Source organism: Arvicanthis niloticus, chromosome 1 (genome assembly GCF_011762505.2).
Source record: "Arvicanthis niloticus isolate mArvNil1 chromosome 1, mArvNil1.pat.X, whole genome shotgun sequence".
Classification (NCBI taxonomy): domain Eukaryota; kingdom Metazoa; phylum Chordata; class Mammalia; order Rodentia; family Muridae; genus Arvicanthis; species Arvicanthis niloticus.
In genome coordinates this window covers 9424906-9446766 of record NC_047658.1, presented here as the reverse complement: position 1 = coordinate 9446766, position 21861 = coordinate 9424906, and the positions used below count along the sequence as shown (strand labels likewise).

Sequence of the window (21861 nt, the reverse complement as noted above, 5' to 3'; positions counted from 1 at the left end):
TCTGGACTCCTCTAGGTCAACGCTGTGACATGCAAGAGGTTGCTCTGAGCCTGTTGGTCCTTCTAGCAGGTAAATATCTGGCCCCAAAACTGCTGTTTCCCCAGGCATCTCAGCTGGAGAGTGGCAAGCGGGCGCTCTCTCTCTCTCTCTTTCTTGCTCACTCACTTGCTCTCTCCTCTCTTTCTCTTGTTTTTTCTCTCTCTCTCTCTCTTCTCTCTTGTCCTCTCCCCTCTCTTGTTCTCCTTCTCTTGCCTCTCCTCTCACTCTTACTCTTTCCCTCTTTCTTCTCTCTCTCTCTCTTCCTCCCTACCTCCCCCCCCACCCCCACTGAGGAGATGCCATTTAATCTTCAGTGGCACCAAGCAGAAGGCTCAGCCCAGTACTGCTGTGCTGTGTCATGGCCTCCCTACACTGCCATCCCACAAGCAACTGGGAAGCTAGCAATGATGTAGCAGGTAACCTGAGTACCTCGTGCCTCAGTTTCCCCATCTGTGAAGACACAGAGAAGAATGTCACCTAGTCATAGGGGCTTTGTGAGGTTTAAATGAATTAATGTTTGAACAGCTGCGATCGGGGCCTGGGTGGAGCTGGCCCCAAGCGTGTGCGCCTAAATATAATTAAGCATTGTTTTCCTCCCTTTAGCAGAACTCAGACCCGGAATGAGGCCAGATGAACCTTCAGCCAGAACTGAAGTTCTTCCTGCTTGCTCTTGAAATGCTTTTCTCCCTCCTTACCCCCTCTGCCTCTTCTTTGCTTATGCATGACTGTGTGCACTCCTGTGTGTGCAGCTGGGCGTGCAGCTGGGCATGCTTATGCGTGTGTCAACCAGAAGACAACTTTGGGTGTCGTCCCTTAGGAACAAGCCACGTTTTTTTTTTTTTTTCTTTTTAAATTATTTATGTATGTGATTGTTTTGCCTGCATGCCTGTTCTTGGTAACTGTGGAGGCCAGAAGGGGGAGTCAGATCCCACGCAACTGGAGTTAAAGATGGTTACGACCCAGCATGTGGATGCTTCAGACTGAACCTAGGTCCTCTGCAAAAGCAGTCATTGCTCTTAACCACTGAGCCACCTCTTTCCGGTGCCCTTTTAGACCAATTTTTCCTTTACCATTCTTTGGGCACAAGTAGCCTTCTGTTTGGGAAAGGGATGTGGGGCTGCACTCGAGTTGCTGACTGCGAGTCATTTCAAAGGGGAAAGGTCAGAAGACCTGGTAACTGTGGGGGTGCAGCCGTGCTGGGGCCAGGAAGGCTGTGTGTAAGCAGTGCTGGTGTGAAAGAAACAGCCTTGGGAACAAGAGCCATCTGCTGCCTTGAAAAGCAGGCTTCTCCTGAGGGAGGCGTGGCCCAGCTCCAAGGCTGGAAACATTGTTTCTGGTGGCCTGTGTCAGAGGTGGGGGTGGGTGGGAGAGCCCGTATCTCCATAAAGGTGCGCTTGTCCAGGAGAGACTAGCCGGAGGTTAGATCCTGTGCCCTGGGAGGTGGGGCTGTTCCCCTGTGGAACATTTCTCACAGGCAGCGAACCTCCATAGATTCTGCTGAGGGCTTGGCGAAGGCCACCTGAGTCATAACCTGTTCCTTCTTGTCCCCTGCAGGCCTGCCTACTTCGGATGCCAATGACCCTGAAGGTGAGTCAGAGCCCAACCCCCACCCCAGTTTCCCAAGACCCCTACTATCTTAGATTCATGGGTGTGTCCTTTCTCTTCGCAGATAAAGATAGCCCTTTCTACTATGGTAAGAATGGAGTCCTCTCTTTGATTCTTCCCCGTCCTGCACAGTATTTTGTGCCAAAGGTCCCACAGGAGGATGATTGACAGTTTACAGTGACCCAGGGGCCAGGATAGGAGAGGGTTTGAACTGAGTCTCTGAGCATCCAGGTAGGTGAAAGGTATCACCTTTGAGGAGAAATTCAAGACAGGCACAGATACAACCTGAGTCCAGTCCACAAGAGATCAACCACCAGAAAGCTGGTCATGAAAATCTTTCCAGAGAAGATAGGGAATTCTACTCTAATCCTTTGTGTCCAGCTTCCAGCAGGAGCTGTCCTTTGTCCTGTCCCCTCTCCTTCTCCATTGGCCCTCATCCCTGTTCCACCTCAGGACTTTAGCGCCTACTAGTCCTTCTTCCTGGTCCATTTTCTTCCATGTCTTCAGGGCCACCTCTGACTTCCTATAGATCTCTGGTTCCCCTTGGCTGACACACTCTCTAAAGACCCACCCCCTGACTTCCTGTCCTCCACACTGATCCTTTCTCTCAGATGGCTTCTCTGCCCCTGGATGGATATGAGATATCTTGTTTGCTTGGATATGAATGGCAATGCTTGCACAACAGGGCTGGGTTTGTTTTTCTCTCTTACTGCTGTCAAGTGAGTTGGGAGATAGAGGAGAAGGAGCTGGGTTAGCTTTGAGGTCCCCTTTGTCTCTCTCGCTCTCTCTCAGATTGGCACAGCCTCCGAGTTGGCGGACTCATCTGTGCAGGGATTCTCTGTGCCCTGGGCATTATAGTCCTTATGAGTGAGTACTGGAGCTCTGGGAGGGAGCGAGCAGGGAAGGGGCTTCCTGCTCTTTCCTCTGACCACGCCTCTCTCCTACAGGTGGAAAATGCAAATGCAAGTTCAGCCAGAAACCCAGGTGAGATGGGTTCTGGGCATGCTTAAAAAAGGCTAAGCCTTGTGCAAAGTGCTCGGGCCTGGGTGCTCTGCCCTGGGGTCTTCTGGGCTTATCCACGGCAAATCATCCTGAGAAAGCTTTGGTCCTTATTGGTATGTTTAGCTTTGCATAGACGTACAGTGGGAAACCAGCCAAGAAACTGTCTGGGCAACCTTAGACTCCTTTAGCCCTGAGGGAGAGGATAGACAGGAGAGAATTTATTTGGACATTATCTCATTTATTTCCTTAGTCACCGTCCAGGAGATGGGCCACCTCTCATCACACCAGGTATGACACTTAGGATGACTGGGGGTGGCACATGGGGGTAATGGTCACAAGTGGAAGTCGGGGGAGCCTCCCTGCATTGGGGAGAAGGACCAGGGAGAAACCAACCCCATTCCCTCTATTAGGCTCTGCTCACAACTGCTGAAGATGGACCAGTTAAAAGAGCACAGGTCCTGGCTCTGGAGGTGGGCTTGAACTCCAAGACGGCGGATCCCCTCCTCTCCTGACACTGCCTTCCCCGAGCCTTGTCTTACCCCTTGTGGTAACAGGCTCTTTGTTCAGTTTTTAATATAAAATGATTTTACATCATGCTCAGGTGAGCCAGAGACTCTATGTGGACCTTGGAGTGCGGCTGCGGGCAGTGAGGAGGTGGCCAGATGCTGGTGTGGACTCTGTGGCCTTGATGGGGCGTAGCTGGTGTGTAGGAGCTGGAGGCTGAATCTCGCTTAGACCTGCTCGCCATGGCCTATGGTGGGCATGGGATTTGCATTTCCCTCCATGGGCAGCCTCCTGTGCCACTTAAGTTCTAGTGGAAAACTAAGGACACTTCTGGGAGTGAAAAAGAACCCTAATCGCATGCAGTGTGGGTACAGTTAACATTGAGAATAACTATATATAGGCCATCACACCATGTTGGGGCCACCCAGATACCTTAGCTGCCCCCCACCCCTACAGTGGTCTCCTTATTCATGTTGAAAGGACCCTACTTTATCACAAGACCTTTCCATTCACCAGCTGTCCCTGTGAGACTTGTAATTTTCCAGGACACCACTAATAATATACAGTACTCACACAGTGTGGGATCCTCCACTTACCCCAGGTATCTTGAGACGCCTCAGTATCCACCAGGGCCTCCGGAATGATTCCCATGTGCCATCCCAGAAAATGCCTAAAACTATTCAAAACAAAAGTCCTGCCCAGGGTCCCAGCCAGGGTTGTCACCTGCCACTCAACTCCTTGAGCCCACAGAGCGGACAGGTCGGGTGCGCAGGGCATTTATTTATTTATTTATTTATTTAACTCATACACTCTCGCCCCTGTCACATTCTGGAAAAGGGTACCCAGTGATCTCTGCGCCGCCTCTAGACTCATCTTTACTGTGTCACTTTTACTGTGCATGCGTAAAAGCAATCAGCCTTTGGAAGCAGACATGCGCACAGGCAGCAAAGTACCAGGCCAAGAAACTGCCCAGCAGCTGTGACGTCACGGAGACACACACTCCTCCAGGAAAACCAATGGCCAGATTGGGTTTGAGTAGAAAGGAATGGTCTCTCTCAGTACTTTATATGGAGTAGGACCAAGGGGACGTTGAGGGCGGGGTGTCCAGACCTCTTGGAGCTCAGCAGATTGCCCTTTTGGTTTCTGTATCCCAGCTCCAAGCTGTGTTTCAGGCTGAACTCCCAAGATGTTGTCTATGGGAGCATCTGTCCTCAGCCAAAATGTGGCTTCAGACTGGAGGAGCCCTAAACATAGTTGAGAGTAAAGAGACCTCCCACTTGCCCCTAAGGTACAGATGCTCCAAAAGGTGGGCTAAGCCTAACCCAGGCTGATGCACTAGGGTAGTGGTCTGTATCACACAGGACTGGCTGTGACAGCCAGGAAGGCCAGGCTGGAGAGGTTACCCAGATATCCCAGAATGCCCTTGCCAGCCCCGCAGCCACTTCCAGGGTCTTTCCCAGCCTCAGGCACTGAGATCCAACTCGTGGTGCTGGTAGATCTGTGTGGGGCCCTTGAAGCACGCTGCAAATAGAAAGCGTTTTCCTCCTACGGTGACTTGGGCGAAGGCTCGGGGGGCCACCAAGGCCGGTGGGCCCAGCTCCTGCAGTGGCTCCAGGATCCCTTTATCAGCCTCAAAGCGGAAGACTTGGCTGAAGGCGAAGTCGCTGCCCAGGATAACCAACTGGTCACTGGCAATTAGTAGTGGCTGGAAGACGTGGGAACCTCGGGATGGAAGTTGCTGCAGAAGACGGAACATAGAGCCATCCCAGCGCATGACCTGCAGGATTTGGAAGCTAGTTAGACCCTGGGTCGTGAGGCCTGTCATCCCAGATGCTCTGGTGGACTTGGAACATGAGCCTGTAGGTCCTCAGTTTACCCATAGCCCCTCCCCCTTTTTGAGAGTCTTGCTAGCCTGGCACTGACTGATCTTTCTGCCTCAGCCTCCCTAGTGCTGAGATGACAGGCTTCTGTGACACCGACACTATGTAGCTTTCTTAACTCACAGATAACATTTGTCTGCTTGGAGCAGGACATTGTTCTAGACCTTTCTCTCTGCCTCACACACCACACAGAATGCCCAGCTTAGCGGAGTAAATTCAGAACTTGGAGCAGGTCATGGTCACACACTCCTGTTATGCCAGCACAGGGCTGAGGCAGGGGAATGATGAGACTAAAGCCAGGATTATATATTAAGATCCCAGTTGAGTCTCTGCCTCATAAAACCAAGGGCTGTAGTTTAGCAGGCAAGCTTTTGCTTCAAATTCACCAGTGAGCGCTGGGAGCCTGGCTCAGCCACAGTGTTTAAGTCTGAAATTTACTAGAAAGGGGCTGGGGGCATGGCTTACTGGGGCTTGCTTGCCTAGGATTCATCATGGATTAGTAGTGGGTGAGGCTCGGTGGTAGAACCCATTCCTGGAATTCACTAGAGAGGGGACGTGCTGAAACAGTGGTCCAGACCCCTGCCAAATGAGGGTTCAGCTGCTGGGATCAGGCCTGGCTTCTACTGCCTGCCCCCAGCCTCACCATGGAGTCCCCAATGTATCGTGTCAGGCACAGGAACACATCTCCTCCAGCCTGAAAGTGTTTTGTGGCATAAACGTCCTCTGCCTCCGGGATGTCTGTGCGCCTCTCGAAGTGGCCACCAAACCAGTGAAAGAGCACAGGCCTCTGGGAGGCGGAAGCAAGCAGCAGATGTGGTCGACCATCCAGCTCCAGGGCCTCGGCATCAGTGTCGCGGTGCCAGGCATGCAAACTCTGGCGTGGGTAGAAGCCCCGCCCATCACGACACAGCAGCGTGGTGCTGCCGGCCTTGGAGGCATCAGCCACCACGAAGCAGGGCTGCCCATCCAGCCACAGGAGCTCGGCATCATTGGGTCGCAGCAGCCGTTGAGGGGCTAGGACCTGCACAGGGGTCAGACGCAGGTCGGGGCTGGACCGTGACCACAGCTGTGAGCCTCCCCATAGGCGGGCAGCCAGTATGAAGAGGCGTGGGCCCAGAACCAGAGGCTTGCAGGATACCACTGAGGGCGCTGTAAGGGAGAGTGGGACACAGTCAAGCTCAGTGGCAGCCTGGGGATTGGAGGGAAGAGGCCGGGACAGGAGGGGAGCTCACCGGACAGCTCTTCCTCAGGCCTGAAGCGCTGCAGGCTGTAGTCCCACACCAGGATCAGGCAACGGCCAGCGAAGGGCTGTGCCAGGACCATGTGAGGCTCCCCCTGATAGGAGAAGGACTCCACGCTCAGTGCCGACTCCCCAACAGTCTGGAGCCAGGACAGTTCTAGGGGCAGCAAGAGAGTCAGGGGTGCCTAGGGATGGGCAGGGGATCTCATTGCTCAGCTTTGGTTAGTGCATCTTTGAAATAGGAATTTGTAGTGTTTTCCACATAGGGACCTATAGAACGAAACCTTTCCCTCTTATAGATTTGTGAACTCAGAAACTCGAACATCTTTCTTTTCAAATGTGCGTGGCATCATCAAATCATCCCTCGGAAACTGTTTTAGTTAGATGTTGTGGCACATGCTTGTGATCGCAGCCTTGGGAAGCTGAGGCAGGAGGATCTCTGGTTGCTAGTCAGCCTGGGCTACATAGTGTGACCCTGTCTCAAAAACACAAAACAAAGCAAACGACATGTTTAGTTACTCAACTAAACTTTACAACAGAATTCCTGTGGGATACTCTCTGTTACCATGAGAACATGAGGATACGTGATATAGGCAGCCAGTTATCAACAACCTTCATTCTCCTCAACTGGAGCTGAGGCACAGAAGACAAGCCTGTCAACCCAGCTGCTCAGGAGAATGAGGCCTGAGGATTGACGGTTCAAGGCCTGCCTGGGATACAGGAGTCAGGATAATCTGGGCAACTTAATAGAGACCCTATCTAAAATAAGAAAGTAAAAAGAGGCTGCAGATGTATGCAGCTCAGGGGTAGAGCCCCTGCCTAGGAATCCTCCAGTGAGGGCTGTGGCGTGGCTCAGTGGTAAAGCCCCTGCCTAGGATCCCCCAGTGAAAAGCTGGGGGGTGTGGCTCAGTGGTAGAGCCCCTGCCTAGACTCCTCCAGTAAGGGGCTGGGGGCGTGGCTCAGTGGTAGAGCCCCTGCCTAGAATCCCCCAGTGAGGGGCTGGGGGCGTGGCTCAGTGGTAGAGCCCCTGCCTAGACTCCCCCAGTGAGGGACTGGGGACTTGGCTCAATGGTAGACCGTTTGCCCAACATGTGGAAGGCTCTTAGTTTAATCCCTAGTGTCTCTGTGTCTCTGTCTCTTTCTCATACACACACAAACACACATACACGCACACACATGCACACACACATCACCTTTTCCATGAAGCAGGGAGATGACCACTGGGAAGCCTAGCTAGAATGTTCCAGCACTCCTCTAACACACTCCCAAGATATCATGATCAAGTTCACAACAAGACAAGAAGTGTGATGTTCACCTCATTGTGTGAACATAATGTCCTCAACCTAGCCTCTTTCACCTCCTTTTTGCTGCACTCAAAAGCACATGGAGATGTCACAACTTGACTTGAACTATGAAAATAAGGGCATCATCTAGGGGCTACCCCACCCATGCAGACAGCTGCTCTGGTTCCATTTGTGTTCATGTATGGAGTTGCGTGCATGACACATGTGTGATTAGAGAGCACATGAGTGGAAGCTGGTTCTTTCCTTCCGTCATATGGCTCTGGGGATTGAACTCAGGTCATCAAGCTTGGTAGAAAGTGTTCTTGTCTACTGACCCATCTTTCTAGCCCAGAAAATTCTTTTGGGTGGCAGAGGTGAGACAAGGTTTCTTTGTGTAGCCCTGGCTGTCCTGGAACTCACTCTGTAGACCAGGCTGGGCTTGAATTCACAGAGACCCGTCTTCCTCTGCCTCCCTGAGTGCTGGGATTAGAGGTGTGTATCACCACCAGGGACATTCACACAAAAGGAACTCACCTCCCACCCCCATGAAATAGGACTTTACTATGTAGCTCAGGCTGGCCTCGAGTTCACAATCCTCCAGCCTCAGCCCTTCTAGTTCTGGGATTACAAGCACAAACCACCATTCCCTGAAGAATCTTTTAAAGTTTTCCTTTAAATGATGCCCCTTTCAGGCTGCTGAAATGGCTCATTGGGTAAGGGTACTTGCCACCAAGTCTGATGGAGTTGAGTTCAGTCCCAGAACCCATATAATGGAAGGAGAGAACCGGCTCCCACTTGTCTATCTTCTGCACATGTGCCATGGTACACATGCAGCCCCGCAACACACACACTTTTTAAAAAAAAAAATTAAAAAGTGTTACTTGCTGTTTAAACCCTTCCTTGCTTCTCTAGTTCTGGCTCTGGGCTTCTTCAGATGCTATGCCTTCTCCAGTTCTGACCAGATGCTTCACCTGCACTTCTAACTCCCACACCACCCACTGCCTGCATATCCCAACCCTGTCCCTGCCCTCTGCCTGCATGTCCCAACCCTGTCCCCACCCTCTGCCTGCACCTCCCCATTTTGGGGAGAACATTTCTGGACTGTTTGGGTTCCCTGACTTTTCCTCAACAGTAGCCTTAGGGAGGGCAAGACCCAGGAGCATCTAAGTCACTGATGTCCTCTAGTGTGACCCACTACTCAGAAAAGTGCCACAATATATTCTATATATTTGTGGAAAGGCAAAAAGGAAGGCAAGCTCCAGGGAAGAGAGAGGCACCCACAGCCCCCAGCACAAAATGGGTGCAAAGGAGGGATTCTGAAAAGTGGATGCTTACAGCCTCTTGTACGGTAGGTGTGACAGTGTATGCTTGCCAACCAGGCACTGGGAAGCTGAGACCGGAGGATTGCTGCAAGTGTTGAGATCAGCTTGGGTTACATAGGGAAACATTGTCTCAGAAAACAAAACAAAAGTAACAACCAATAAAGGCTGTAGAGATGCTGGTTAGGAGCGCTTCTGTTCTTGCACTGGAGTTCGGTGCCAGTCAGAACAGTTTACAACCGTCTAAAACTCCAATTCCAAGAGATCCAACACCTCTGGCCTTAAAGGCAGCTGTACTCGAATGTCCACACCCATACACAAACACACACATACACATAGCAGAAATAGCAATAACAACAACAATAAAAAATAGCCTCTTGTCCCAGGTCTGCCATCAAAAGCAGTGCAGAGACCCAGTGTGGCCATCCATGCTTGCAACTCCAGCACACAGAACGTGGCAGAAGCAGGAGGATCACAAGTTCAATGCCAGCCTTGTCTGTGAATTGAAATCCTGTCAAAAGGAAAAAAAATCCTGCCCCGTGTTAACCTCTCCCAGAGAGCTGGGATTACTGCTTTACGAATGAAGAAACTGAGGCACAGAGAGGTCATCTCCTCAGTCTTGTGGCTACCTCCACCATCTCCTATCTGAGAGCCTGTTGTCCCTCCCACCCCTGGGAGTTGGAGAGGGATGGGAAGACTTCACCTGTGGCTCTACACTTGAACTTCTTAGGGTCAAGGTGATTTAGTTGTATTTGAGCAAGGGCAGGGGGGCCCGCACAGTCCCCCGTGCCCACACTGGCATTCACCGTAGGCATCCACTGTAGCAACCAAAGAACTCTGCAGTCGCACTGGAACGGGTTACCTCGGAGGTCCCTGGGGTAAGAATCCAGGAGGAAAGCTGTGACCCAGTTTCTGTGGTTTCAAGGCCCAGTCATCTGAGGGTCGAGGATGGCACCCTCAGATGACAGCAAAGTATAAAAGAAGTATAGTCACATGAGATACCCGAGAAAGCCCAGATCTCCCCCCTAAAAGCATTCCCAAGCCTCCCCCCCGCCCCCAGAGACTGAACTCACACATGAGTCAGAGTCTCCAAGCCTCGGAACAGGAATCTGGGTAGAGCCTCGAGGTGGTTGTTGGCCAGACTTCTGGTGGAGCAGGGAGAAGAAAGAGTGTCAGCCAGGGCCAGGAGATGCTGTGGCCTTAAGGGTGGGTCGGGCTGCCTATGGTGGAGGACTGGACTGTGGAGATACACACAGGTGGGTGAGTGAGCGAAGTCCCCTCAGGGCGTTCTTGGAGATGGAGCCGATCTTGTTGTCCTCAATGAAGCTGTGGAGAGAGGGTGGGGTGAGGGGGAGGCCTATAGCGCTGGACAAACTGGCCCTAGGAAGCCACTGCAAGGCTGGTTTCTCCTCTCTTACTTTGTGTGACCAGAAGGAACCACCCTTCATCAGGGCCGCTATCATAGTAGCCAAAGGCCTTGGCTGTCTGATCACTGTCAAGTTTATTATAGACACTGCCATCACCACCACCACCACCCAGGCACCAGTGGCACCAGGGATAGTCACTGCTACTGCTGGCATCTCCCTCTATCAACATACACTACCAACCCCCACACCAACAGCACTGACAGTGTCCCCAATATCACACCAGAACCAAGACTACTGCCATGACACCAACCCTGCCATCATTGTTACAAACCTCAGCAGGCACCTACAGCATCACGGTCACCGCCAACATTCACACCATCCACCACTACCACTAGTACAATCATGGTTTTTATGGATACCAGCAGCAGGAATTTCATCATCCTTGGCAAACCCAAAGTCAACAGCATCATCAAAACTAACAACGGGGCTGGGGCACAGCTCAGCAGATAGAAGCAGTTTGCCCCAGGTTTGATTCCTGGGACCCATGTGGTAGGAGGAGAGAATCTATTGCTACTAATTGTCCTCTGACTTCTATACCTGGGTCATGGCACATGCACTGTGACCCCACCCCCCAAAATAAATGCAATTTTAAAATGTTTTTTAAAAGCATGATACCTGGGCTGAGGTATGCCTCAGAGATAGAGTGCTTACCTAAAATTTCCCAGTAAGGGGCTATGCATATGGTTTGGTTCAGTGGTAGAGCCCCTGCCTAGAATCCCCCAGTGAGGGGCTGGGGGTGTGGTTCAGTGGTAGAGCCCCTGCCTAGAATCCCCAGTGAGGGGCTGGGGGCGTGGTTCAGTGGTAGAGCCCCTGCCTAGAATCCCCAGTGAGGGGCTGGGGGCGTGGTTCAGTGGTAGAGCCCCTGCCTAGAATCCCCCAGTGAGGGGCTGGGGGTGTGGCTCAGTGGTAGAGCCCCTGTCTAGAATCCCCAGTGAGGGGCTGGGGGCGTGTCTCAGTGGTAGAGCCCCTGTCTAGAATCCCCCAGTGAGGGATATGGAACTACTTTCCTAGCTTGCCCAATCCCAGTTTCCATTTTCATCACCACAAAACACACACCACAAACAAATAGAAAAGGGCCACCAAAACACAAACCTAGAAAACTCCCACCAACATTTCACTCATAGCCATGACCAATATCAACACATACCATAAGCATATACCTCTACACTGGCAGTCTTCACAAGCACAAGCCCCATACACCTTGCAGATATTTCTAATAACACCAACACTATTGTGGCAGCCATTTTGGTAGACATCCCTCACAGTCCATCAGGAGCAATATAACCACCATTTCTCCTCCATCAGTTACCAGGGACACCCCCCTATAGACCCTCATCCACACCAGCATCACCAGGCCACCAGCAGTACCGCAACCCTGTCCTACAGTCATCCCTTAGGCCATCCAGTCCAGCCCTGACACCTCCCACTGTCACATGGTCACTGCATAGCTTCAAGTTGTGTCCCAGTAATTTGACATGTTTCTTGCTTCTGACCTCTTTGTACACCCCCTTCCTGGAGTCCCCCTGAGTCAGGACAATGGAGTCTAGCTCTCCAGGTCCTTTGTTGATTCATGATTTTCCGAGCTAGAACTGAAACCTGGGGTCTCACACATGCTATGCAAGCACCTTCTCCTGAGATACACTTCTAGTCTTTTAGTTATTTCTTATTCCAATATCCATATGTTATTATGAGACAGGGCCCAAGAAGGCCTTGAATTAGCCATTCTCCTGCCTCAACCTCCTGAAAAAGCTGGGATTGCAGGCCTGAGGCACCAGACCCAGCTTCCTTTGCACTCTTGAAACACAGAGGTGAGAGTCACTTCTGACCTGAGCTGCACACACTGCAGACTTCCTCCTAGGAGCCAGCCATTGTCCGTCTACAAACCACCTCCCTTCCTCCCCTTCCTCCAGGAGTCACAGAGAGGCTCGCCCACACCCCCAAGCCTACCTTTCCCAACCTCTGGTTGTACTCACAGGTACTGCAGGTAGGACAAGCCGATGAAGGCGTCACCCTCAATTACAGAGAAGGTATTGGATGTGAAGAGGCTGGAGGAGGGCAGGGCAGTGTTGTCAGAGTTGCAGACCTGTATCTATCGCTGTACCCTTAGCTCCTGTCCAACCCAAAGGCACACATGCAAGCGTGGGGCTATCTGAACAGACACAGGTGCCTCCATATAAACACACATGATGCATACACATCCTCACAGGTGTCTGAAAAGCCTCATGCATGTATGTGTGTGAGCACACACAGGCACACACAAGCATGTGCACACACATGCATGAGCATACACACATACCCCACATACATGCGCACACTCATACATGTGTACACACATGCATACACACATGTGCACATACACATGTGCTCTCACACACATACCCCACATACACGCACACACACATACATGTGTATACACAGCGGGCACACACATAGATGTGTATACACACACATGTGCACATACACACGTGCATGTGTGCACACAGCCCCCCCCACCCCAAGTAAGAAAACCCATTCTTTTAAGCAGTGTGTTGTGAGCCCAGCCAGACCACACTCACAGCAGGTGCAGTGAAGGCATCTTTAAGAAGCTGCCAGCCTTCAGCCGGGAGACCCCCATCCTGACGAGAGAGCTGGGGACATGGCAGAGATTAGTGAGCAGAAAGACATTCCAATTCTCCTCTCTCAGATCAGAGGCCTTGGCTGCTCTAGAGGCCCTGGCCTGCCATGTTGGCCTGGGGGTGTCTCCTATCCCCCCCCCCAACACGTGGCCAAGGTCCCTGGCAGCACCCAGCCCTGGATATGCTACTTTAAGTGCTGCCACTGCTCCTCCTTGCCTTCGGGACTCCCCTAACCTGCGCTTTTCCAAATCTTTCAGACAGCCCTGAATTCTTTGGTGTCCAAGATTCTGAGAGACCTCGGCTCCCCACCCCAAATCCTGGAGTCTCAGGTCTCCTCCCTCCCTTTGGGCCCACACAGGGCCTGGCACTCACAGTGACAGGAGCGTGGTGGAGAAGCTCTCAGGCAGCTCGGGGGAGCCCTCACACAGGGTTGTCTCCTTGGAGCAGGAGCAGCGAGGAGGACACTTTCCCTTGGGGGGACTCCAGGCCACTCCTGCCCCAGTCCAGGCCAACAGGAAAAACAGAATCCCTGCCCCTCCCATGCCCCCTGCCCCAGCCCAGGATCCCTCTGTCTCCACCCTGCCAGACCTGAACCACTACATCTCCGTGGGATGCCCCTCCATCCTGCTGCTGACCAGGCTGTCCTGTGGCTAGCTGGCCTTGTTCCCTCCTCCAGCCTGTGTCTCTCTTGCTCTATCTGGACTGTGGGATTTTCTATCAATATCTTTCTCTCTTTCCCTATCTTTCTAGTATTCTGTTTCCCACCCTCTCCAATCTCTGTTTTTCTGTCTTTGTCTCTCTGGTTTGGCCTCTAGGTCTCTGGTGTGTGTGTGTGTGTGTGTGTGTGTGTGTGTGTGTGTGTGTCTGTCTGTCTGTCTGTCTGTCTGTCTGTCCTGATCCCTCTGCCTGGTCTCTGCAACTCTCACCTCCCTGCCCCGTTTCAAGTTTCCAGTACTTTCTGGGTGTCCTCCCACGCTGGTCTCACTTGCTGTAGCCTGAGATGTGCCCAGCAGAAGGGTAGGAAGGAGGAGGTCAGAGGCCATTGGAAGAAAAGGCTCAGGAAAGGGATTGAATGGCCTTTGAGGGGGCGGGGCTGCCAAGGCTGCCACCCTAAGCACTCCCAACCAACCCCCTCATCAGAGTCCCCACTCAACCCCAGTTGGGGAGAGTGGGAAGGATGTCCCCAGGGTGGAGTCCAGATGGCTCTACAGACTGCAGATGGGAGGGCTAGGAGGAGAAGCCACTGGGGGATGGGGGATATCCTAGCTGTTCCCAGCCAGCCCCTTCTCTTGGAGGGTGTGGTCCACCCACTCACTAAGGCACCACCAGGTCAGCTGCTCCCCCTGGTGGTCACTGTTGGTAGGACAGCTGCCTTGCTTCAAAGCCAGACCTCTAGAAAAATCCCTATAATTATTAACTCTATGAGAGCCTGAGATCCAAGACTGGATACAGACACTAATCCCACGTCTCTTTTCCACATCAAATCTATCCAGGCCTGTCCTAAAGCTTCCCTCCAGCATCCTAATCCTCTCACTACCCTCGGCTCACTGCTGTTCTCATGACTAACAGCCCCAGGACGCCTGCACAGGGCCCCTCTATTTTATTTTGTGTCCTCTCCTTGGAGGTTGGAATTCGAGGATTTGTAGATAGCTGGGTGGTTTCATCCTTTTAGAAACTAAGACAGATTCCCTCCATTAAATGAGAAAAATTCGTAACCCATACACATCCTGGTCCTTCCCATGCCTCTCAAGTTGACTTTTTTTTTTTTTTTTTTTTTTTTCTTGCTTGCTTGCTTGCTTGCTTGCTTGCTTGCTTGCTTGCTTTTTTGCTTGCTTTTCGAAACTGTCCCAGGACTTATTTTGTAACCCAGGCAGGCTTCAAGCTCAAGATTCCCCTGGCTCAGCCTCCCAAGTGCTGGGATGACAGGTGCCACCACATTCGACTGTGTGCCCGGTTTTCCATGTGTTAGTTCATTGACGTCAGCCCTATGAGGTGGGGTACTGTCGCCCCTGCCTTACAATCCCTGCTCCTAAAATGGGGAACTGGAAACCAAGACCCTTAAATGATTAGCTTCATAGGGCCAGTCGGTTCTAACTTAGTAGTAGCAACCACTCCATTGCTTGGGATTAGAAGGCGAAGGAACAGGTAACCTCTTGCCATTGAGGTGCCGTTGGAGGAGGGCAGCCAAACATATCTGGGGTCCCATCCCATCCTGTGTTGCCTCAGTAGAGTTACTCAGTCTCTCTGGTCCTCCGTTTCTTCATTTGTCAGTGGGATAATACATGCTATTCATCCCCAGACTGAAGAGAGGTCCTAGTGAGCTAACAAAACAGCTTTGGGGTTCAGTCAGGTTTGAGGGAACTTTTGTTTAGACTGGATTTCATGTAACTCAGGCTGGCCTTGAACTTGGTACATAGCCGAGAAGGACCTTGATCTCCCGACTCTCCTGCCTCCTCCTCCTCTGTGTTATCACGGTCAGGTTATGTGGTGCCGAAGACCAAGCTCAGGACTCCCTAGAAACACTCTGCTCAGGAAATACTCTGCTAACTGAGCCACATCCCCAGCTATACACAGGAACACAGATAGGATGGCAGCTGTAGTTGCAACCTTCAGCAGATGAGTCAGGAAGGTCAAAAGTCAGAGACAGACAGACTAAAATACATAGTGAGTTTGAGGCCAGCAACAGAGTGCAGAATAACAGCCTGTCTCCAAACAAACAAGAGAGAACAATTAGAGAGCTTTCTGCTAGGGCCACAAAGGGGCCGGCGACAGGCTCGAATCTTCCAGCAGCTTCTCACTTCAGTTTGCCAGGAGAAAGATGAAGAGAAGACCCGTAACTTTGTAAATGCAAACAGATGTTTACTGTGCACCAGCTCGGGTTCTTGCTGCTTTGCATGGATTGTTGGAGATAATCACACCACCTCCCTCTGTGGGAAATACTGCTATTCTTTCCATTCTACAGAAGGAACAACTGAGGCACAGAGACTAAATCATCAGCCTAGCGTCACACAGCGATAAAGCATTGTGCTGTCACACCCTGGGGCAGTGAGCTCTTCAGAGTCACTCTGGCTGGACTGGCCTGGAATTAGTTAACTGCCTCTCTCCCCTCCCTGGCACTGTATAAACTCCAGGGTTATCTTTAACCAGGGATGCTGGGACACAGAAAGTCTGAGAGGAAACAGGGATCTCTGAGACTAGTGACAGTGTCTGTAGAGCATAGTGTCTGGGCTGCTGTTTGCTTGCTTGAGGCGAGGGACATTTGGTTGATCAGTAAGATGACTTAAGGAAAATTAGTTCCAGCTACCTAGACCTCAGTTTACCAATCTCTAAAATGAAAATGACAAGAAAATGTCAAGTTCATGGACCTCTGAGCCTGGCCAGGAGTTACAGATATGGTATTAGTGGCTTCTCCATTTTGTAGTCCAGGAGAGCCCAGGGGACAGTGAAGTATCAAGATCAGCCCAAGGTCACACAACAGGGAGTGTTGAACCCATGCCTGGCCCCTGGTTTCTCTGTCTCTAGAGCCTGTGAAGCGGTCTGGCCTGGGAGAACATAAGAAGTGTTTCCCCATGGTGTCTCCAGGGTTACGTGAGCTAAGGGCATGGGGATTTCAAGATGAAATATGCAAGTCTGTGGCTTTGGAAAGGGTGGCCCCGTGTCTGTGACTGTAGAGTAAGTACACAGCTATTTACTGTGCGCCCGTACACATGCAGTCTGTGTGTTGCAGACGGCCACGCGGAAGAGGAGCTGCCACGGCTCATTTGCTGTGTGCTCCTATGGGCTCAGCTGTGTGTTCGAGCTCACAGCCCTCACCTCCTGTGATGTGCGAATGGGAGGGAGTACTGGGTGGGTCTGTCATTAAATGTGTTCCTGTGGGCTCCGTGTGATAGTGTGGACCGGTGTAAGAGCAGACAGAAGCACAATGTCTCCTCCTCCTCCTCCTTCTCCTCCTCCTTCTTTTTATTTATTTTGTTTTTTGTTTTTTGTTTTTCGAGACAGGGTTTCTCTGTGTAGCCCTGGCTGTCCTGGAACTCACTCTGTAGACCAGGCTGGCCTCGAACTCAGAAATCCAACTGCCTCTGCCTCCCAAATGCTGGGATTAAAGGCATGTGCCACCACTGCCCGGCCTCCTCCTTCTTTTTAAATGAGAAGGGGTATGTGTGTCTCTCTATTTTAGCTCAGGCTGGCCTCAAACTCACTCTGCAGGCCAGGCTGACTTGAACTCTCTACCCTTCTGCTTCTGGTTCCTGAGTCTCATTATAGCCCGACTATATTACTGCACAGATAGCCAGTGTGTGTGTGTGTGTGTGTGTGTGTGTGTGTGTGTGTGTTACTACTGGTAAACTTGAGTCAGTATAACACACATGCAAAATAAAAGCACCATACATTTAAAATAATAATAATAAAAAAATCTAGTAATCAAAGGCTGGCAGAACACTGGGTCAGAGGTCAGTGGCCTTGTAAGCACTTAGGCCATGTGACCTTAAGCCCCAGCTGGGCTGATTCCCAGGAAGCCTAGCAGAAAACACTCTCTGACCCTGGAAGCTGGTCTCTCTCTCTCTCTCTCTCTCTCTCTCTCTCTCTCTCTCTCTCTCTCTGTGTGTGTGTGTGTGTGTGTGTGTGTGTGTGTGTGTGTGTGTGTGTCCTTTCATAGTCCAGTCCATAGGCAGCCACATGCTGATCCTGCGGCTGTGCTGAGAGAGTTAACCTAGCTAGCGGGCCAGGGCGGTCTGGGCTGGGGGCCGCCCCCTGGCCCCCCTCCAGCCTGGGCTCCAGTTTCAGTTGCTAGTTGGGGAGGGCAAGAGTGGGGTGTGGCCAGGAGGGGAGCCTGCGGGGGTGGCGGGTGGCGCATCCAGTTCTGGGACAGGGGGTCCAAAGTGCTTAGCTCCCAGGGTGCACAGCTGGACACTTGGGGGTCTTCTCTCAGCAGGGGACAGCGTGAATGGGGTGAGCATCCCCCAGCCCTCCCTCCAGGCCTCTCAGCTCCCCTAGCTGGGAGGCCTATTTTGGGAACAAGAGTGGCCAGCCTGTGGCTTCTCAGGCAGGCCTGACCTAAGAGGGAGGAGAGAGTGCGGGCCAGGGGTTGCATGGGGGCGGGGCGGGAGAGTTAGTGACTCCTCCCTTTTTCAGCGGTCACTGTGAGACCCCCTGGCAGGGGGTGAGGCTTAGATATTCATTTGTACAGGTCTGTTTCTGCCACTGTTTGGGGGTACAGAAGGCCCAGAGCAGGAGTATGTGCTTATGTCTACACCCTGTGTTCTTCTAACCAGCAGTTTGGGGAGAGGGTGTTGTTTGTCCCCATGCCAGACACACCCGTTCTGTGTGTGTGTGTGTGTGTGTGTGTACCTGCACATAAATGTGTCTGTGCCCGTATGTGTGCCCGTATGTGTGTCCCTGACTTCTTCATGGGCCGCTTGTCACTCTCTGGCCTAAAGTCTTGTTATGAAAGATGTCACCCAGAGGTGACAAAGAGAGGGAGGGGTGCTTCCCTCTTCTCTCACAGCTTCCAGGAAAGAAGATGGGGTGGCCTGTGGGGATGTGGCTCCCGGCTGGGCCTCACCCCAGCAGTGTTATACAGGACCCCCCGAGTCGTTGGAGGGGGGGCTGTTGCCATGGTGGCCCGTGTGCAGCAAATTCCTCCCGGGTGAAGTGGGAGATATTTATACCCAGGGTCAGGGAGAGAGCGGGCAGGCGGCCGAGGGCAGGAGAGCTGGGACTGCCTGGGTACAGAGAGACCACTGGCTGAGGTGTGTAGGGGCAGGTGGGGCTCTGGGCATGTCCTGTTGTCTGTCTTATAGCATTGCCACCTGTGTCTAAAGGCAGCTTGCTTCCCTTAAAAGGGTAGGTTTTGAGACTCTGGGACCAGCTAATGGTTGGGGGTAGTTCATGGGAGGCCCCCCCCCCCCAGGAGTCTGCGTCTCCCCATCTCTGCCTTGCTGCTGTGTATGCTGTGTGGTCTCCTAATCCCCATTACAGAGTTGTTTTAGAAACATGGTTTCAGGAGAAGCAGGGGAGCCATTCAAGTTGAGTGGCTGACACTTAAGTCCTCAGGCCGTCCTTGACTTAACCCCATGGGTTCAGGCCCTTTTTGGGGGGGGGGGGGAGGCGAGCAGGGCAGAGGGCATTTCTTGACCCTGGCTGACTCCTTAGGGCAATGGCATCTCCCGGCCACATCCTGGCTCTCTGTGTGTGTCTCCTCTCCATGGCCAGTGCAGGTGAGTTCAAAGGAGGTGCCCAGCATCTCAACCATGTGGGTGGCAGAGGTAGGGAAAGGCCCCCCAAGAAAACCAAGTGGGAGACCCCAAACTAGACTCCATGTAACAGGAGATCTCCACATAGGCTCTGGTCATGGCTGGCATCTAGAGGAAGATGCCCAGGTTAGGCTACAGTGAGAGTGGATGGCAGGTGGTTCCCTGGGTGATGGAAACTTGAACAACCTGCAAGATGTCAGGGTGCCAGGCCAGTGCGGGGGGGGGGGGGTTCCAGGACGCAGAATAGGCTGGCAGCCTGCCAAGGGCTCAGTAGCATCCAAACTCCCAGCCCCAAGAAGATAGGTAGACCCCTAAAGGGTCCCCTTATTCTGTTCCCTGTCACAGACCCCAGGGGCTACTCCAACGTTTATCTTTATTTTTCTTTCTAGAAGCCCCACAGGAACCAGATCCATTCACCTACGGTGAGGGGAAGCTACTGTGGGGTTTGGAGAGAGGGCCTGGGTGTTTCCATTCCCTCTCTGTGTGTGTCTCTGTGTCTCTGTGTCTCTGTATCTCTCTCTCTCTCTCTCTCTCTCTCTCTCTCTCTCTCTCTCTCTCTCTCTCTCTCAGACACACACACACACACACACACACACACACACACACACACCACATTCTCCACTCTCCCCTGCTCTAGTTATCTTAGACTTCCTTGCCTGTCTGTTTGATCCCCCTGTCTCATTTGGACAGGTTTCTCAGTATCAGATGCCCCACCTCCTACGGCCCCCAATTTTCAGTGACATCCTCCTCTCCATCTTTTCTCTCTTTCTACCACCTCCTCCCTCCCCCTTCCTCTACCCTGTCCTCTCTTCCCCTCTCACATCTGCTCTTTCCCCTTCCCTCTCCTCCTTGCGCTGCATACTATACTCCTCCCCGTTGGTCACCCTCCTCCGGGGCTGCCCACAGATTACCACACCCTGCGGATCGGCGGCCTCACTATTGCTGGGATCCTCTTCATCTTGGGCATCCTTATCATCCTTAGTGAGTGTCTGCACCTGTCTTCTCCACCCCGCCTCCAGCCTTCCCTCCCCAGCCCCACCCCCAGCAACACACAGCCTGAGCGCTATACTCGCCCGCCCAACACAGGCTCAGTCTCCAACCACTTCTATCACGTCCCACCCTGACTCCAACCTCGCACTACACAGACCCCACCCCCATCGCAAACCACGCCCCTCACCTCCCACCCAGACCACTCCCACACACCCTACCCTTCCTCCAGCCCCGCCCCAGGCCCCACCCCCTGCAGCCTCCCCAATTTGGAGGAGAGCCTAGGGATGCGGGAGCAAGAGGGAAGCTCAGCCTATACCCTCCCACTCCACAGGCAAGAGATGTCGGTGCAAATTCAACCAACAGCAGAGGTGAGTGGTCCCTCTGGGCCTCTCTCGCTCCTCCTGCAGTGGAGAGGCGGTGGGGGCGAGGCAGCAAGTGCAACCATCTTGCAGTCGAACACGTATTAAGCGCTCAGTGTGTGTTAAGCCCTAAGCCAGGCTCCTGGGCCGGAGCGATGGTCAAGCTCCCTCTCTGACTGGCCCAGCGCCCAGCCAGTGGGGGCGCTGGGCTCCCACCAGCCCCGCAGATGGAAACTCAAGCGTGGTGAGGCGAAGCTGGGCAGAAGCAGCCGCGCTGAAATGAGATCACCTCACAGGGCGGCCCAGTTTAGCTCCAGTCCCGATCCTCGCGCAGGATTCCTCTCGAAATAAACCTTTAAAGCGCAGGAAACGTAGGCATGCCTTCTGCGTGCTAAGATGATCACAGATGCCTCCATGCAGACCCTCTAGCATGCTTGAGTGTGCACTACCCGCCAGGTGCCAGTTTCCTTCTCAGTTATGTACTCCTTATCCCACCCGGATGAGGTGCGCTCCATCATCAGTCCCGTTTTGCATATGAGGAAACTGAGGCACGGGGAGGTAAGGTGACTTAGGGTCACTCACTAGACCCAAGTCCCAAGTCTTCCAAGACTCTGTGACCGTCCCTCTCCCCCAACAATGTCAAGTACCTTTCCCAACATCCCGGAGGCCTTCACCGTGACAGGCTGGGAGCACCTCCTGCCGCACCCCAAAATAGCAGAGGGACGCTCCTGTTTCTGATGGACCGCGTCCATATCAAGTCCACGATGGGGATCGGGAAATAAGGCCTGCACTGGGGGCTTCTCGGAAGCGGTTGTCTCTCCTGGCTCATCCGAATTCCTCTGTCTGTCCCTTCCCAGAACTGGGGAACCTGATGAAGAGGAGGGAACTTTCCGCAGCTCCATCCGCCGTGAGTTCGGGGATACTGCGGGGGTTTGTTGGGCAGCTGTTTTCAAGAGCCCCTCTTCTTGGGCTCAGACTCCCCCTGACCCCAGAACTCTCTGCGTCCCTCTCAGGTCTGTCCACCCGCAGGCGGTAGAACCTCCACCTGGCTCCAGGAAACTCAGCCAGGTTCTGCAGTTGATGGGAGGAAGGAGGGAGAGAGGTTGGGAGGGAGGGAGGCAAGGGGCACAGTGCCAGGGTGGGAGTGTGGCGAGGAGAGCTTGCCACTCACTCTTTTCACCCCGCAGAGCCCCCTTGGCACCTGACACCTCTCCCCACCCAGCTGCTCGCCTGTGACCACCTCCAGCGTCCCCTGCATCAAGTCCTGCCTCTCGGACACCCCTTGCTGCTCAGACCTCCAATAAAACTCGGTTTTCCTTCTTGATAGCGCTTGGTTGATCTCAGTGC

The 21861-nt window shown here is 52.8% G+C and overlaps 3 protein-coding genes across 6 annotated transcripts in view; 2 read left to right on the top strand and 1 right to left on the bottom strand.

Annotated features, from left to right (window-relative positions):
• Fxyd3 (FXYD domain containing ion transport regulator 3) overlaps positions 1-3242 on the top strand; it is a 6699-nt gene extending 3457 nt beyond the window's left edge. The window contains exons 2-8 of the mRNA XM_034503872.2: positions 16-69; positions 1594-1626; positions 1709-1732; positions 2437-2511; positions 2592-2628; positions 2897-2934; positions 3057-3242. Of these exons, the coding sequence (XP_034359763.2) occupies positions 16-69; positions 1594-1626; positions 1709-1732; positions 2437-2511; positions 2592-2628; positions 2897-2934; positions 3057-3076 (281 nt within the window). The 3' untranslated portion in view covers positions 3077-3242. The remainder of the gene's footprint in view (positions 1-15; positions 70-1593; positions 1627-1708; positions 1733-2436; positions 2512-2591; positions 2629-2896; positions 2935-3056) is intronic.
• A 677-nt stretch (positions 3243-3919) lies between these two features.
• Lgi4 (leucine rich repeat LGI family member 4) lies at positions 3920-14657 on the bottom strand. Of its 2 annotated transcripts, none has more exons than XM_034503834.2 (9): positions 13287-14657; positions 12855-12926; positions 12273-12344; positions 10127-10198; positions 9946-10017; positions 9576-9745; positions 6263-6427; positions 5674-6179; positions 3920-4927 (listed from the first exon to the last, which is right to left on the bottom strand). In XM_034503834.2, the coding sequence occupies exons 1-9, from the start codon at positions 13454-13456 to the stop codon at positions 4613-4615; spliced, it is 1614 nt and encodes a 537-aa protein (XP_034359725.1). In that variant the 5' UTR covers positions 13457-14657; the 3' UTR covers positions 3920-4612. The 2 variants fall into 2 exon arrangements, with proteins under 2 accessions (XP_034359725.1, XP_076788162.1); XM_076932047.1 differs by having other exon boundaries at positions 13841-14656.
• A 1806-nt stretch (positions 14658-16463) lies between these two features.
• Positions 16464-21838, top strand: Fxyd1 (FXYD domain containing ion transport regulator 1). Of its 3 annotated transcripts, none has more exons than XM_076932062.1 (8): positions 16522-16586; positions 19065-19129; positions 19555-19587; positions 20072-20146; positions 20487-20523; positions 21372-21421; positions 21528-21582; positions 21702-21838. In XM_076932062.1, exons 1-7 carry the CDS (start codon positions 16537-16539, stop codon positions 21548-21550), a joined length of 333 nt encoding a protein of 110 aa, XP_076788177.1. In that variant the 5' UTR covers positions 16522-16536; the 3' UTR covers positions 21551-21582; positions 21702-21838. The 3 variants fall into 3 exon arrangements, with proteins under 3 accessions (XP_076788178.1, XP_076788177.1, XP_034359737.1); XM_034503846.2 differs by lacking the exon at positions 16522-16586 and adding an exon at positions 17705-17861; XM_076932063.1 differs by lacking the exon at positions 20072-20146 and having other exon boundaries at positions 16464-16586.
• The last annotated feature ends 23 nt before the right edge of the window (positions 21839-21861 follow it).